We start from the raw sequence: 17,767 nt of genomic DNA, 5'->3' as shown, positions 1-17,767 counted from the left end.
CATGACACAACCTGCTATAACTTTGTTACAGGTATTTTCAGACAAGAGCTGACAACTTCTAACATACTTATCCCTGTTAATGAAAACTACACCAAAACTCCAACAGTTGGAAACAATCTATTAAGAACCTCTTTCGTGTGTGTTTAAAACTTTTTTCTACTTATAAAATATATTAAACAAAAACCTCAACACTTCAAAAGCTAAACTGAAAATAGTTTACTATTGAAACAGAATTTAATGTTGGGATCATCTTCTCATTCTTATTTAAAACCCAGGCTGCTAATTTATCCTGTTTGAAAGGCACCAAAGCAAAAAACAAAAAACATTTACCCAGTACAGTAGGTTTTCATAATCGGGCAGAGTTTACCTGTCTCCGACTGATAGAGTCTAGATGAAATATAATAGCAGGATATAAAAAAAAGCAAGTGAATTGGTAGCTGCACAGTTGTGGAATGCTTGCTTTTCATGCTATCGTGGCACCTCAGAAGAGCTGGAGTCAGAAGCTCCCTCAGTAAAATGAGCTCTTTTATGTGAAGCCTCAACAAGGTGGTCATCTTCATGTTCTTTGTTGTTCAGGAACTCCTCGTTCTCTCTCTTGCGTTTGTTAATCAGGTGGTTTTCTCCCTCGTTAAGCTTCCCCTCTGGGAGACCCAGAGTCCTAAGACAGACTATAGCTGCAGCCTGTTCTGCTAGCTTCTTTGACTTGTCCCTGAAGAGTAAGACAGAGCACAGGTAAAAGTAAAAGCAAAGCCTGCATATTGCCAAGTACAATATTTTACATGCCTGAAAGAATTAATTTCCTGTCTCTGCTGCAACACAGTGAAATAAACAGTATGCAAGACCTACGACAGCCTAACAGGTGGAAAAGAAAAGAGCTCAGTTCCAGAGGCACATTCACCTCTCTTTAGGTGCCTGTGTCACTCCAAGTAAGAGAACGCTGTCTAAGGCCTGGTCCCCACTAAGTCCCCACTTCGGACTAAGGTACGCAAATTCAGCTACGTTAATAACGTAGCTGAATTCGAAGTACCTTAGTCCAAACTTACCGCGGTCCAGACGCGGCAGGAAGGCTCCCCCGTCGATGCCGCGTACTCCTCTCGGCGAGCTGGAGTACCGGCGCCGACTGCGAGCACTTCCGGGATCGATCCGGGATCGATTTATCGCGTCTTAACCAGACGTGATAAATCGATCCCAGAACATCGATTGCCTGCCGCCGGACCCTCCGGTAAGTGAAGACAAGGCCTAAGAATACGGAGCCAAATCCTGCAGTCCCCACAGTCTTGACTCAGAAGGTAGGACATCAATAGGAGTTTGGCCAATTGCTGCAACCCTTACTCCTACTAACATCAAAAGCCCTGAATAAAGCACACGGAGTTTAAAAGAATTTATGGAAAGATCCTCAAGTCCAAATTTATCCCTAACGTGAGTGCAATTCCACTGAAATCAACGAAAATGGGCACAGCTCCACCAGGACTGAAACCCAACAAACTAGCTTTGAGGACAGGGTTATATGTTCTTGAAACTTAAACACATGAAAGGATTCTGTTTCTCTTAATTCAGCTAAGGTTGGAATGAGAATTATGGTCTAGCTGGAAGTTTGCTGAAGTCTGAGTACTTCATGGGAATGCTGATTAACAATTATAGCATTGGAAGCACAATGCTAAAATAACCTGCTGTCTGTTGTATATATGTATTAAAAGGGGATTTGTCCAACACTGATATTCAATTGCAATTTACTAGATGCGATCCTAAGTATATCTGCCTGCGACAAACTCAAGGAATTCCATTATTAATAGATGCTTCTATAAAATATTATTGTGGAACCTTAGGCCTTGTCTTCACTTACTGGAGGGTCCGGCGGCACGCAATCGATGTTCTGGGATCGATTTATCGCGTCTGGTTAAGACGCGATAAATCGATCCCGGAAGTGCTCACAGTCGGCGCCGGTACTCCAGCTCGCCGAGAGGAGTACGCGGCATCGACTGGGGGAGACTTCCTGCCGCGTCTGGACCACGGTAAGTTCGGACTAAGGTACTTCGAATTCAGCTACGTTATTAACGTAGCTGAATTTGCGTACCTTAGTCCGAAGTGGGGACTTAGTGGGGACCAGGCCTTAGTGCATCAATTGAGGCAGCTACTGATTTACTATGTGACTTCCGGCAAGTTACCTAACCCCTCTCTGCCTCATTTTTTATTTGTAAAATGGGAATACTACTTATCTTTGATGGGATCTATGGATGAAGAATGCTTTTCAAGTGCTGAGTATTTATCATCATTGGCATTTCAGATTCAGTGTTTCAATAAATTAATTAGTTCAAACTATAGACAGATTTCTTCCCAGCTTTAGGTTGTTGTTTTTTTTAACATAGTCTTGGGATAAGAAACATTTTAAAAAGTTGCTACCTTCATACCTTTATGTAACATTTCACTTTATTTTATTTATTCATTGAGTTACTGAAGGTATTCACAGTGCAATAAGGCAGAACATTTATAAAAACATGAATCTGTAAATATTCCTAAATTGGACTAGGGCTCCAATCTAGCTCCCACTCTAACCAATGGAAAAACTCCTCCTGTCTTCAAAGTGAGAAGGAAAGAGCAGGAAAGGGGGTTTCCAGTAAGCACATGGAAAAGTTTGTGTAGATCAGAGGACAAAATGCCAAGGAGCAGTGCGGTGAAATAAAGCTGACTTGTTACACAAATACAAAGATATTTTATAGTCAATATATTTGATTACAATGTGTCTGTTTCATTGTGTCTCCTATATTGCAACATACACCCATTTTTTGTTAAATTTATTCTATAAAACAATTAAATTAATGTAATCTGATTTTCACTATAAGCTCGAGTATCCCAGGCCTGAACCATTATAAGACTTCGTTCAAAGAAATAGATACATAATATTCCTAAACACTGGGATGAGTATCATCAGAATGCTGCTGATATGCAACCACCTCTTTCGCTTTATGAATCCAACAAGTTCTGTCACTGCTCTGGAGCAAAAGTTGATAATATTGCCATCTACTTCCAAAAATGTCAAATGTTAACTGATCCAAAGGAAATATTTTTGGTTTTTCATTTCAGCATGAAAAACAGAAAAAAAAATACAGTTTTGGTTAGAAACAAACCAAATTCTTCTGATCAATTATTCACTCAGCTCTAGTTGCCAACTGGATTGTATCTTGTTCTCCATCCTGAAAAAAAGAGAAGTCTTGCTGCTGGGTAAAGGTTATTGTTATGAGGATGGCCAAGTCTCCCCTCAAAAATCCCTTGCTTACTGAGGGAATGTTATGAAAATAGTGGGTAAGATTAGGAAGTACGGCATCACTTTGACAAAGGTTTCCATGCAAAGCTTGTAGCTCAAATATTGGTGGGGAAATGTTTTTTCTAGTAGAACAGTTTAAAACTCTTAATGTTAGAGGCATTTGCCTTATTTGAGGCCACCTTGAGGACTGTCCTAGTGGAAATATGGGCTCACACACTATTTACCTTTTAAGGATCCTACTACCGGAGATAGTCTTTCTGCTATGAAGGGCCCTCAGCTATGGAACTCGCTCTTCCTTGGCATGTCTCAGTTAATCATGGCCCACTTTACAGAAACATTTTAAAGTTTTTTCCTTCCCAGTTATATCTTTATAAAGTAAAGTTTACTTAGTATTTTTTCTCTCCATGTTTACATGTTGCCTTTCCAACAGTACATCACAGAAACAAATATTTTATTAAGGTCCAGTTACAAAACACATCAGAGAAGACTTACCATAAGGTTGATCTATATTTTTGTTCAGCTACTGTGACAACTGAACAGAATAATTTATCTAATGGTCTTTGAACCTAGAGAAAGGAGAGAATTACAGGTGTAACTTACTGCATTTTGTAAAACGAGCAACAACAGAGTCCTTCCTAGTCTTGTTTTTACTCTGGGAGCATGTAACACCATTAACATTCTAAGCCTTCACACTGCAAAATTCCCCTCACATGTTCAAAATACTCAAGGAATCTATTGTCCAAACTAGAGTTGCTTCAAGAACTGCTTGATACGCACATAGCACTTACCCCTATCTCTAACAACAGCTAGCACCAGATGCAACATAGGCAAGTACAAGAAACCTTGTAACAATTACATCATAACCTGTGCATACTGGAAATTTTTTCCCAACCCTAGTCAGTAACAGATTGAGGGTTTGTCTCTCATATATGTTTATGCCACCTAATAAAACTGTTGATATTATCCATGTTCACATCTAACCCTTTTGAATCCTGCTAAGCTCTTGGATTTAAATCATATCCTGCAGCAATGAATTCCACAGTAAGTTGTGTTGTATTAAAAATTGTATTTTCTTTTATCTGTTTTAAATCTGTTGCCTTTCAATTTCATTACTTGTCTAGTTTTTCTTATATAAAAGAGACTCTAAATCCAAACTTTGTAAAACTTACACTGATAAAAGTTACAGGCCCAAATCACACCACTACAGGGTTCTTTACCTTTGCTTAATCACTTAGAAACCTGATCCTGCAAACATGAACTACCTGGTATAGCACTTATGACATGGAGTAGACTGTTAGAATTTTGAAATTAAGATGTCCTTTTGCAACAGTTGTTTGCACTCTCATTTTATAAACATGTTTTTCTTGTTTATCTACCACAGCAGTTGCAAAAATTGCTGCTGCCTAGACAGAAAAGAAAAAGCAGACTTGTGACATACTAGATGACATTAGCAAGAATGAACACAATTCTAGGAATTCAGTGGTGCTGCATTCTAATATTCCATGTCTCATTTAGCTTTTCAATATTAGATACAGTATTATTTATCATGTGTTTCCAGAGACACAAGGAAAATTCAGACAGGCAGTGCACACATTTTTTCAGGAACACAGCAAAATGGCATTTTTAAAAATGCTATTAGTGAATTTAAAAATGTTTATAATCTGGACATAACGACAAGGTGGTCCGCTGAAGTAAGACACTACTTCTTTCATCTACACAGGAATGAGTTCAAATGTAGGCACAGTGAAATATAATTAATAAATGTGATGGTTTCATCCATATCCCCTTGCTCTGTGTATTACAAAATTACCTCACAATTGAGGGGGGGATATGATTGCTCTCTTTAAATATATCAGAGGAATAAATACCAGGGAGGGAGAGGAATTATTTCAGCTCAGTACTAATGTGGACACGAGAACGAATGGATATAAACTAGCCGTGGGGAAGTTTAGGCTTGAAATTAGACGAAGGTTTCTGACCGTCAGAGGGATGAAATATTGGAACAGCCTTCCGAGGGAAACGGTGGGGGGGAAGGACTTGTCTGGTTTTAAGATTAAGCTAGATAAGTTTATGGAGGGAATGGTTTAATGGGATAACATGATTTTAGTCAAATGAACAGTGTGCCATCGCTGGTAAATAGTATCAATGGCCAATGAGGGTCTGGCTGGAGAATCTTGCCTACATGCTCGGGGTTCTACTGATCGCCATATTTGGGGTCGGGAAGGAATTTTCCTCCAGGGTAGATTGGCATAGGCCCTGGAGGTTTTTCGCCTTCCTCCACAGCATGGGGCAGGGATCGCTAGCTGGAGGATTCTCTGCTACTTGAAGTCTCTAAACCACAGGATTTGGGGACTTCAACAGCAGAGTCAAGGGAAAGGGTTGGGACGGCTTTGTGGCCTGCATCATGCGGGAGGTCAGACTAGATGATCATAATGGTCCCTTCTGACCTTAAAGTCTATGAGTATTTCCACTAGAGGCGCCCACAGGGGGGGTGGCAGTGGGAAGAAGTGCAGGTCAGAATTGAGATACATAGACAGAATTGTAAGGGGGAAGCTTGCCCAATACTTGAGTTCACTATTATTAGTACTAAAACAGATCACTAGTTTCATACAGAAAAAATAATGGACATTTTCATTGGATTTTAAGGGAGGTCAAATTTCACACCTAAAGAGAAATGTTTCTATGCTGCAGAAATGTGTTAATTTCATGCTATAACTCCCCGTAATCTACATGTGTGTCCATACCAAACCGTCTAGCAACTGTGTCAACAAAACTCCAGTTTAAAAATAAAAAAGCATTTTTAAACTTTGAGATCATCTTGTTTCAAACCAATCAATTCAGTTTCCTGACAGTCCCCAGTAAACTATGGCATAAATGTATTAGTTAAGGATCTGCCTTGTACTTTTGCTGAGAAATGCAGAGACTCACAGTTTCATAAACAGGTTGTGGGTGCTTCGCCTTCCTACACCATTCCAAGAGATACATTTTGGGAGTAATCTGTGGTGGATATTCTCGCCTAGACAGAAAAATGAAATACAAAATAATCCCACAATTGTAGTGAAAAGGTTTGTACAGAAAATATTTCTATAGAACAGACCTATATTAAGTTAGACAGGTAATCTCTCTATCAATGCAGGAATAGTTACTATAGTATTTTTACTAGTTTTTGTTTCCAGTCTAATTTTAAAACTCCCAAGCGATGGGTCTCCCACCCCTTTTCTCAGGGAACTGTCCAATTAATACATCTTTAAATTGGTATCTAAAAACTAATATTACATATTGTTTCCTTATTAAACACCTCCCACCTTCACTCGGTGCAGTCATACAAGCAGTGACAAGGTACTGATAGGAAAGCTGGGCCAAATTACTTGCATTCTATTGAGTTTCGGACTGAATCTGACAAGCCACACCACAGGGTTTTTTTGATCATTATCATAAACATTTTCCAATAGTGGTTTAAAAACTTTTCCAGGAATTAATTTGTTACTGGGGGGAGGGGGGCAGAGAAAGGGTAGGGAGAGAAAAGTGAGATTGGTTCTATAAGACATTGCTTCTACTATTGAACTGGGAATATGGTTCCTAGGCAGAGAATAGAAATACTGTAGAGACATCATGCTCAGTCTTTAGGGAGTCACTCCTGCTGAGTTTGAAAGCGTAGTGACTGCCTTTGAAAGGCATCTTGCGCAATATTCAACCAGTGGGACAGGACTGACAGGTTCTTCAAGAGATTGGATAAACATGAAGTATAAAAAAATTATTCTGCAGGATCACTTCAAATTTAGGTGATCTTAGATCAGGGGTCCCCAACGTGGTGCCCGTGGGCGCCATGGCGCCTGCCGGGGCATCCATGTGCGCCCGCCGACTGGTCACCGGACAAGCAGCCACCGAAATGCCGAGAAGCGGCAACATCACGAAGTGCTACCGCTGAAATGCCACCGAATTTAGGCGGCATTTCGGCAGCGACGCCTCTTGACGTTGCTGCTTCACGGCAGCATTTCGGCAGTTGCTTGTCCGGCAGCCACTGTCCTCGGCGGCTAGTCATCCGGTGCCCACCCCACGGCAAAGGTTGGGGACCACTGTCTTAGATCAATAACAGAATGTTTACAAACTGTGATTCCCACAGTTCCTCAATTTAATGTCTCATGGAATGCCTGGAGACATCGTCTGAAGATTCCTGGTACATATTAAAGAAAAATTATTAATGTGCTTTCAAGCTCCTGCACAATACATACGTTTAGGAGAGCTAGTTTCAGTAGAGTGATATACTTAACTAATCACTGACCATTATCCCTTAAAAAATATATTTTCTTAATAGGAAAAGCATTTTGAGGCTGCTTAATACTATGCACTTCGTAATTTCCTGCTGGAACTTCCTTGTGTCAGCAGAAAAAAAATACAGTATTTAGAAAAATATACTGAGACTTAATTAAATTTCATTAAAGAATTAAACTCTATGAAATTTTAATACACAAAACAGCTTCGTTTAGATCAACGTTCACGTTCTTTTATGTGTACCTGAAATTTATTATCATCAATTAACATATTGCACTATTTAATTAAACAGTATATGGACTGTCTCCTCTTAAAAAGTTTATCCAAGATGTTGCTGTAATATCTGAACTGCCGATTCCCACCTATAAAAGTTTTGTCAGGTACCAAAGATCAGACAAATGTGTAACTGTAAATTCAAAAAGACGGTGAAGAATTAACTTTGCATGCTTACTTGTCAAATCTAACAGCCATTTTTATCACATCTGTGTCTTCCATCTGCTCATCTTCATCTTGCGTCTTGGCCTTTAATGATGCCTTAGCTTCCAGAATAGCTATTGTTTCTTCATAGAAACTGCCCATTTCAAAGACCTCACTATTAAAAAATATTACTTCTATTAGCATTAGGAGAGAATTTGTGTGTGTTCACACACAATTTTAATAATTAAAATAAATATTAAAAATGTATTTCAAATATTTACATGTGCTTAGAAAACAAAGTTGAGGTACAGTTATATGCTGCAAAGTAACACTGTCCAGAGTCATGGGGTTCTATGTTCATCATATCTTCTTGACTTCTTGCAAAGCTTGCTCAGTTTACAAGAAAGAAGTTCATTCCTCTACCTGCTGGCCTAAAGACTCAACCTGGGATCTGAAAGCCAAGCCAGAAGCCATCACAGACTCTGCCATTTCAATTAAATTACAACTTTACAGATGCATATGTCAAAAAAGAACCCAACTCTCTCTCCCAGACCTGTATCAGTTCTGAAGGGCTAGAAGGAACAAAAAGTAGCGAACATTGTCAAAAGAGTAAAGAGACAAGACTCTGAATACACAGAGAGCAGATCTGTTGAGCAAGGTGACATTTTTATAGTCCTTTTTCTGATTAACATCTTATGCATTAGATAGATCATAGGTGCAACTGCACTTGCAAAATTGGAATCCATAATTCCCCACAGGTGGTAGTAACTACAAAAGCTGTAGTGTACACAATATTCAGTATTTTTTTTAAACCACTGTATCATAACATGTCTCATAGTGGGGTTAGGCAACTCAATAGTAAAAATGCATGTGCACACTATGGTCTCCATTGTTATCAGTAGAACAATACAGGATGAATTATTATGTAAATGAGGATGTTCCTTAGAGTGGATAAGGCCATCCATATATGATGAGCCATGTAAACTCTTTTCTGACCTTAATATATTAGTGCACACACTAGCACTCAATCAGAATGAAAACTGTAGCATGCTAAAACTTTTACTAGGGGCAATTTAGCATCAACACCACTAGGTAGCAGTGTTAAATCATATTACTATCTACAGAGATGTTTTCTCATTTTAAAAAGAACTAAATGTTCTTCAGTTATGTAGTGATTAAATAGACTGTTCAAAACATTGCTCCAAAGGCTTATGGACATGCTAAGACAGGCCTGTGAAACTGCTTTCTGGTCAATCTCTTTTGAGGTGTACAAAAATGCAAAAAAAGCTATGGAACGTATTTTCAAAATGGCATAACATTGCTTTTATATAGTGAAGGTCTGGGTTCCTCCCCCCCCACCCCCACCCCCCAAGCTTTCCCCTTCCTCCCCCTTCTGCTACTAGTTACACAGGGAGCCCTTAAAGAGACAACAGCCCCATTTTCTTATGGCCAGACAGACAAGGACACATTGCATACAGTTGCATTGAGCACATTCTGGCTAACACTGCCACTCGTTGCCAGATAACCAAAAGAAAGGGAGGTAAACAGTTATCCTAAAAATGTAAAACAGCATATTGCAAACACAGAATTATAGTATGACAGTGGCAGAAAAAATCCCCTATGAATTAGCTTGAGTCAAGGAAAAGCTCATCCCTCTGGTACCAGCAGAGGAAATGCTGGCACCTGCTGGAGACATGATACTGGACTAGATGAACCACAGGTCTGATCCAGTATGGCAATTCCTACTCCCTCTATAAAATGCTTACCAGATTTCTTGAGTCGACTGTGCAGCATGCAGTTTCTTTCCCTCTGTGGTTTCTAACTGTTCTCTTAACATCTGACACAGACAGTACTTTGTGTTGGTATAGTGATTATCATATCTCACTGCCTGAAGGAAAGAGACATGTAATATGTAAAAATACACTAAAGAAAGTATTATTCCTATCACCTAACCTTTCACGTGTTTCTGGCTGCATTTCAACATAGTTTGAGGAATGTACAGCACAGCACACACAGTTCTCAATAAAGTAAAGTCTACTCAGTACTCTCATTTATTAACATAGCTCAGAACCCTTTTGGTGTTTTTTTCTGGAAAAAAATCTGAATTATTTTATTGGCTTTTTATACACTTGAGAAAAACAAGAAAGTAGTTGACAAGAATTTCACACCTATACTACTTTACTACTCAAATTGATGGACTTACACCTTTGAGTGCAGTGGAAGTTTGACTAATTTGATTTTTGTCCTTTTCCATTTGTCACTCCTTGATTTTACCCTCATGATTTGAACAGATCAAAGCTGTATTTGGTTGGGGGAGAGGGGAAAGTTTTGTATAAAAATAAATACAGCTTTCACTTACTGCAAATGCAGCCTTGTTAGCCAAGTCTCCAATTCAGCAAGGTACCTACGTGTGTAAGCAGTCCAACTGAAGTCAATGGGACTATTCACATTCACAAATGTCTTGCTGATATGGACATAAGTAAATTCTGTTTTAGGAATAATCTTTGGTACTTAACTGCGTAACACAGGCAACACAACAGACTGGGCCAAATTCATCTCTGGTTTAACACCAATGACAATGGAATTAATAGCACAAACGAATTGGCACACCTTTGTAGGGCTGAAAATATATTTCTTTATGATGCATTTTCGCTGCAGTACAACACTGCAGGCAGTACGGTAGAGTTGAAGAGGCTGGCGCATGTTGCCTTGTTGGTTTTTCCTTGAAGGACATCCTTGATAGAATTGAATGCGCACCAACCTGCTTTCTTTCTTTGCGAGAATTCACCTTCCTGATCGTGGCACATGTTAATTTCTTGGCCCAAATAGACGTATTGCTCAGCTTCTTCTATTTGTTCACACTTGATTGTTATTTGGGCTTTTGGCAAGGTATCAGACCACATACATTTCGTTTTGGAGTGGTTAATTTTCAGTCTGACTTGGCTGCTTTTTGTGTTGAGTTCTCGCAGTATTTTCTATAGTTTGACAGTATTTTCGGCGATCAGCACAATACCTTCAACTCAACAGTACTGCCAGCAATGTTATACAGCAACGAAACATGAGCGCTGACGAAGACAGAGGAGCAACAACTGTCTGCCACGGAGATGGTGATGGAAAGAAGAATTCTGGGAATTTCAATCCACAACTGAGTCCCCAATGAAGTGATCAGACAGCAGCGTGGGGAGTGCAGGACGTCGCCATTGAGAGCAGGCATAGTAAAATGCAATGGGCCGGGAATGCCGCGAGGCTCACTGACAATCAATGGACTGCAGCTGTCGCTGAGTGGTACCCACAGGAACTGAAACAACCACTCGGCTGACCTCCAAAGAGATGGGAAGATTTTATTGTGAAAAGACATGGCTGCACAAGGAGAAGGAAGGCCAGAATACGAGCAGAATGGAAGACGTGTTGTGATCGGTGCAATCTATATGAGGGCTGAAGGACTGATCTATCAAGGTGATGATGCATTTTAGGCCTTAAACTTTAACTTATTTTAAATTGAACTTTTCTAGATTTTTAGTATGTAGCTTTTTCTCATTATGGTTACAAAATTGAATAAGAAAAAAATTAAGACACTGTCAGTCACTGAAGTCCAATTCTTTTCACCTGTTTTTTTTTTTTTAAATATGCATTTGTGATAGGGCCTTCAGTGGCCAGGCAACCTAGTGGTTAGATCGTTGGTTAGGGGCTGGAGGAGGGAACCTGTCCTTCCTTTCCCTCAGGTCCTGGCTCAGAGTCCTGGGCGACTCACACCCCTGCACTGGGGAGACGGATCGTGCTCCCAGCCGTGAGATCTTGGGGGGGTGGGGGGGGCACTCAGGACCTGCTGTCTGAACTGTTCCCTATGCAAGTCCTTTAGTTTGGGGCATGGCCCTGCTAGTCCAGTTTCTCCACAGTTGGGGCTTGGTGGTAGATTCCCCTTGGCAGGGGAAGACTTACTTGCTTCCAGTGGCTGCGCCTTCAGGTAGACACACAGAGAGCTCCTGCCTCTTGTCAGTCAGCCAGCCCCTGACTGAGCCAGGCTCCCTTCTTTTCTCCCCTTTTTAGACCTGGCATTGGCTGCAGGTATAAGGGGCGGGGCTAGCTGAACCCACTGCTGTACCTGGCAGCCATCTCTCTGCTCCTTCACAGCATCTCTTTGTCAACATTACAGGGTAGATGGCCCACCAATTGAACTGTAACACTATAATGAAACAGCTGACTGAACAACCTTCTCTGTATTTTTCTGCCATTTGAAAAAAAACCTAACATTTTCTAGAAGAGGAATATAATTCTCTAGAGTAGTTTACATGACTTTAGAAAACCGTGAAACTCTGCAGCCTGCCTAGACAGAACTCATCTTTCTATGCCTACTTTGCTCCATTCAATATCACATTCCCAACATTGACACTCCTGGCACTAGTTCTGCACAAGTGCAGAGATTTTTGAGGGAGTCCCAAAAGCCTGAGAAATCTTCCTAAAACCTGAGCATCAAGAATGAGAATAGGCAAGCACAGTATGTAACCAAAAAAAGGTAAGGCTGTCTACTAGACAAAAATTCAATGATTTATTCACTGAAAAATTGGTAAAAATTGTAATGGTTTTCATCTTATGCAATACGCAAAAACATTACAGGAGCTTTACTAATTGAAAAATAACGAGGAATTAAAGACACCCTACATAAACTTGGGTTAACAACTCTAAACTATGTTAATTACAGGTAAAATCTTCCCAAACATACGTATTTGATGTATTCTTGCATGACTTCCTTTAAGGAACAAAGGCCTTCTCTTCTGAAGATGGATGGGTTCCACATGGCAGCACGAGCTATCATTACCGATGAAGCACCTGCTGCTTGTTGGAAGGCTTCAATGTCAGTATATTCTTTGATGAAGTCATGAGATCCGCCACTGAAAACGAACATCTTTGTTATGATTAACAATGATTAACGTGACACCACCATGCAGAAAATAGTGTATTCTGCACATTAATAGAGCTTGGCATGCATGATAATACAGAAGGCTTATGGACTGTCATGTTATTCATTGTTGGTATAATCTATTTAGGAAATCAGCACCACTCTGGGAGAATGGCTGGCTTAGAGCAGTGGTGGACAACCTACAGCCCATCATTGGCTTACAGGATTATTAGTAATGGGATATGAAAGCCTTCCAAAGTCAGACCAGGCCAGTAGTGCCAAAAGTTATTAGCATCTGATGACTGATTGGTAGGCAGCCTCTGTAAAATGAGTTAGGTGGTACCAATCCAGTTTCTAGTGAACAGTTCTCCTTAACTCAAGACACCCCCCATAAGCATAAATTGGCTTAGTTTCCCTAAAGGAGACAAGCACTGATTTTGTATGTGCCACCTTCATTAGCGACACAATAGTTTTTTAAAAAGTCAGCTGTTCTGGTAAGAAAATGCTGTTTGGTGGCCTGTGCAAAATGAGTTTGAAGATCTCAGTTCAATTCCCAGTGGACCAGGTGCACCTCAGAAAAAAGTCCTCCAAAACTGGTACCCCTCGTTGTTAATTATAGTAGAAAGGCCTAACATTGAATGAGCATAGGCTCAAGTTTGAGGCAAACTGGCAGGGAACAGTGAGTAAAAGCATGCTCTGCCTCTAGCTATGCTATACCATGTTCTATGGCTAGAAAACATCATTTTCTAAAATTATCAATCTAGCTCCTTTCGTGAGCTAAAAATAATTTAAAATCCTGTTTTCCCCTCCCCACAATTTTCTAACTGTAACAGAACACGCTAACTCACTTTAAAGGTGGACTAAAACTAGTCATAAAAATTCTTCAGGGTCCCCTTAAATGAAGAGTTACTGTCAATTCTGACATATAGGAAAGTTACCCAACATTTTGATAAGAAACCAGAGCTCCCACAGCCAGTGTACTCTGGGGAAATGTATCTAGGCAACAGGGGGCTTGGGAGGGCTGTGGCACTAGTTTCAGGGCCTAGGCCATTAGAGAGCAGGGTCCTATTGCCAAGGGAGGAGTCTGCACCTGGGAGTGTGCCTGAGAAACCCAGAGCTAGGAACAGTAATCAGTCACTACCCAGATGGCTTAGAAGCACATTGAATCCAACGGCTGAATTCTAACAAAACACTGGTGTCTCTCCAGAGAGGAGGGCTGGGCCATGTCATGACACAACACTAGTACACAGAGGATAATTAAGGAGCCCTTTTTGCACTGAAACAAAGACAGTGACATTTCAGATGGCCAACTTCTAATATCAAAGCCTCACTCTAACCTTGTGATTTGTAATTATCTCATTTGCCCTATATGAGGAAACCCTTAGTTTCCTGCACTTAATCCCTTCTTGCTCAGTTAGATTTCCTTGGCATAATGTCTACTGCTAGACATGGATACCTTAAAATGACCACCTAACTAATCTAACTTACTTTGCTATTACAGGAACCGAGACTGCCTCAGAGATGGCTTTGATCACTTCACAGTGGACAGGATGTTGAGGCCTCTCCTCCTTCTTCCTTTGCAACACAGAAAGAAAAAGACAAGTTCAAAGATTTTTAGTGGAAATTGTACATAAGTAAACTCTTAGCAGACAATCCCAGTCCTGCAGTGACAAACCTAGTCTGTCTGAGTTTATGTTCATATGCAAGGTGTAAACCTGCTTCACACGAAACACATCTTGAAAAATATTGCTATTTTAGTTCCCTGTGCAGGTGAAGCACCTAATGTTTGGGGTGCACAGCTGTACACCTCACACACCTGAGAATTAAAATCTAGCATGAAACTATTTAATTCCTTACTGTTAGATAATTTTGCCTTTTATTTGGTCTTACCAAGGCTAAGATTTTAGAAAAACAGAAGCATAAAGTTAAGCTGCTAAATCTCTATTTACGCTCCTGAATAAGAAGCCTAATGTAGTAAAGTACTAAGCACCCAGCTGCTGTCATTGAAATCAGAACCACTTCCTTGCAGCTGAACTAGACAAGGTGAAGTAAATTAACTAGTCCTAGTTTATTGCTCTCTACCTGCCAACAAACAAACAACAATAATCTTTCCACACAAACATATTTACCTTCCATGGACTGCAATGGCAGCAACACCAGTCTTTTCTATCCTCTTCACCAGGCTTATAGTGTCTTCAAGCTGAGGAGGGAAAAAATGTAACACATGTTATTTTAGTTTGATGGAGGAAGAGATCTTAATCCCATGATCATTATACAAACACATGCAGGAAATCTGTTCTCCCAAAGTGTACACAACTCCTATATTACAACAGTCATACTCAATATGAACATAACCCTTAATATAAGCTTTACTTAGAGAACTATTTATTATGGCTAAAATAGGATTCCAGTCATGCCATTTTTAATACGTCTCTTAGAAATTACAGTTTAAGAACCTGCTTGACCCAGGGAATACAACATTTGAGACTATTTCCCTTCACGCATCTCTGGGCTATCTTTTAAAAGACATAAAAACACACTTGAGTGGCAGGTACTATTGCACTGAATATACTATAAGTCATATATAGTGCTTCTTGGATGGAAGAGATATCACTCACATTGAATTTGAATTCACCCTCACATCTATTCATGCATGAAATATTCACAAACATTTCTCTAGGCTACATGTTAAAAAATGCCCTCATGACTGAAGAATTTGATTAGTATCCATACATTACTGGTTGTCTTATGAAATAAAGAAAAAAAACCCTTCTATTCCTTCAAAGAGAAAACATGAGCCTAATGAAAGACAGATGGAATTCAGGACATTGCCAATTTATCCTGCTATGTGCAATTATGCAGCTTTTAGAAAAAGCGAAGGATTCGCTTTCTTTTCAGAAGCTGGGCTAGTAGACTGTGGTTCATCTGAAAGTAGAGTAGAACCTCAGAGTTGCGAACAACAGAGTTACGAATTGACCAGTCAACCGCGCACCTCATTTGGAACCGGAAGTACACAATCAGGCGGCAGCAGCACCCCTCTCCCCTCCAAAAGAAGCAAATACAGTACAGTACTGTGTTAAATGTAAACTACTAAAAAAAAATGGGGGGACCATCATTTTCAAAGCTGTATTAAGTCAATGTTCAGTTGTAAACTTTTGAAAGAACCATAATGTTTTGTTCAGAGTTACAAACAACCTCCATTCCCAAGGTGTTCATGTCTCTGAGGTTCTACTGTAGCACATTCAGCCTTTTGGAGATGCAGATTGCATTGAAGTAGAGACAGTCACTCACTTGCTGTTCTGCTAGAAGATACATGCTAGGCAAAACCAGCTTGAAACAAGAAGGAAGAGAATCTAGGACAGTTCAAAGTGAAAAGGGAACATGACAGTTCTTTGATCTCATGATTGTAGAGGGGGGTGGGGTGGAAAATCAGCTGAACACGAGTTCCCAGTGCGATTCTGTGGCCGAAAAGGCAAATGTGATCCCTGAATGCATAAACAGGGGCGTTTCAAGTAGGTTCTCTCTGTATTTGGCACTGGTATGACCACGGCTGGAATACAATGTCCAGTTCTGGGGTTCACAATTCAAGAAGGATGTGGTGGATAAATTGGAGATGGTTCAGAGAAGAATCACAAGAATGATTAATGGATTAGAAAGCTTGGCTATACTAAAGAAGATCATTCCTTTACCTTAATAAAGAGAAGGTTAAGGGGTGACTTGATTACAGTCTGTAAATACCGACATGGGGAATAAATATTTAATCGTGAGTTCTTCAATCTAGCAGAAAAAGGTATAACATGATCCAATGGCTGGAAGTTGAAGCTAGGCAAATTCATACTGGAAATAAGGTGTACATTGTTACCACTGAGTAATTAACCATTAACAACATACCAAGGGTTCTGGTGGATTCTCCATCACTGAATTTTAAAATCAAGATTGGATGTTGTTCTCAACAATATGCTCTAGGAATTATTTTGGGGAAGTTCTATGGCCTGTGCTACACAAGAGGTCAGACTAGATTATCACAATGGTCCCTTCTGGCCTTGGAATCCATGCAGATTGTTGAAGATACACTGATTTTACTTTTTTAATACTTTTTATGCATGATTTTAAAGAATGTGTACATGCCTAATCTGTGCATGCAATCACTGCACATACATCAGTTTTTGCACAACTAGTTACACATTTGTCCATATATACGTGCATACATTCAATTTGCATGTGCAGTCACAATAATTATGCACATAATTAGACAGTAATTTTGAAAATAACCAGATGAAATTACCAAAGAGAAGACAAATTGACTACTGGAGCTTAAAAACTCTATTCTATGCAAAAGAAATTAGTGACTAAAAGGTAAATTCTAACCAACAACATCAGCGAGGACAGTGTTCTGAGTGAGATTATTAATGCTGTGGAGTTTGTGGTGTAAGTCTGTAGTATCTTGGAGGAAGCCGGCCCTTTGTGTGGGGATTGGTTTGAGGATGGTTTTTATGAGTCTCGATATTTCTTTAGTAAGAGTGCTAGGGCCAGATGAAATAGATCAGTCTGGGTTTCCTTGTTGTGTATCTTAGGAAAAAACACGGAAGATCCTCTGAAGTGGGTTCATGGGGATGAAGTTGTAGAGTTTCTCTCGGAATTGTTTGGGGAAGGATTTGATGACATCCTTAAATTCCTGGGTAAACTACAGTGCAGGGTCTACTTTGAGTTCTTTATAGTAGGTGGAGTCAGACAGTTGCTGGTTGGTGTTGTTAAAGAACGCATCACAATTGAGGACTACGATGGTGAACATTTTGTCTGCTGGTTTAATCACTATCTGGTGGTTGAGTTTCAGAGACTATACAGCTGTCCTCTCAGCGGTGGAGAGATTGTGGCGGAAGTGAGGTTTGTTATCCTCGTCAATTTTTTTCCCGAAGCAA

At 39.9% G+C, this 17,767-nt stretch overlaps 1 protein-coding gene across 4 annotated transcripts in view; it reads right to left on the bottom strand.

The window, feature by feature from the left end:
- Window positions 1–201: 201 nt before the first annotated feature.
- The window catches only part of DUS2 (dihydrouridine synthase 2), a 47,906-nt gene continuing 30,340 nt past the window's right edge, over window positions 202–17,767 (bottom strand). For all 4 annotated transcript variants that reach the window (XM_054048984.1, XM_054048983.1, XM_054048985.1 and 1 more), the window contains 8 exons: window positions 14,978–15,048; window positions 14,337–14,423; window positions 12,672–12,840; window positions 9,718–9,839; window positions 7,986–8,126; window positions 6,191–6,278; window positions 3,755–3,828; window positions 202–709 (listed from right to left, as the gene is read on the bottom strand). In XM_054048984.1, the coding sequence (XP_053904959.1) occupies window positions 469–709; window positions 3,755–3,828; window positions 6,191–6,278; window positions 7,986–8,126; window positions 9,718–9,839; window positions 12,672–12,840; window positions 14,337–14,423; window positions 14,978–15,048 (993 nt within the window). In that variant the 3' untranslated portion in view covers window positions 202–468. The remainder of the gene's footprint in view (window positions 710–3,754; window positions 3,829–6,190; window positions 6,279–7,985; window positions 8,127–9,717; window positions 9,840–12,671; window positions 12,841–14,336; window positions 14,424–14,977; window positions 15,049–17,767) is intronic.

This window comes from Malaclemys terrapin, chromosome 14 (genome assembly GCF_027887155.1).
Source record: "Malaclemys terrapin pileata isolate rMalTer1 chromosome 14, rMalTer1.hap1, whole genome shotgun sequence".
Classification (NCBI taxonomy): Eukaryota; Metazoa; Chordata; order Testudines; family Emydidae; genus Malaclemys; species Malaclemys terrapin.
The sequence above is the reverse complement of the archived record's forward strand: the minus strand, read 5'-3'. Positions and strand labels throughout refer to the sequence as shown.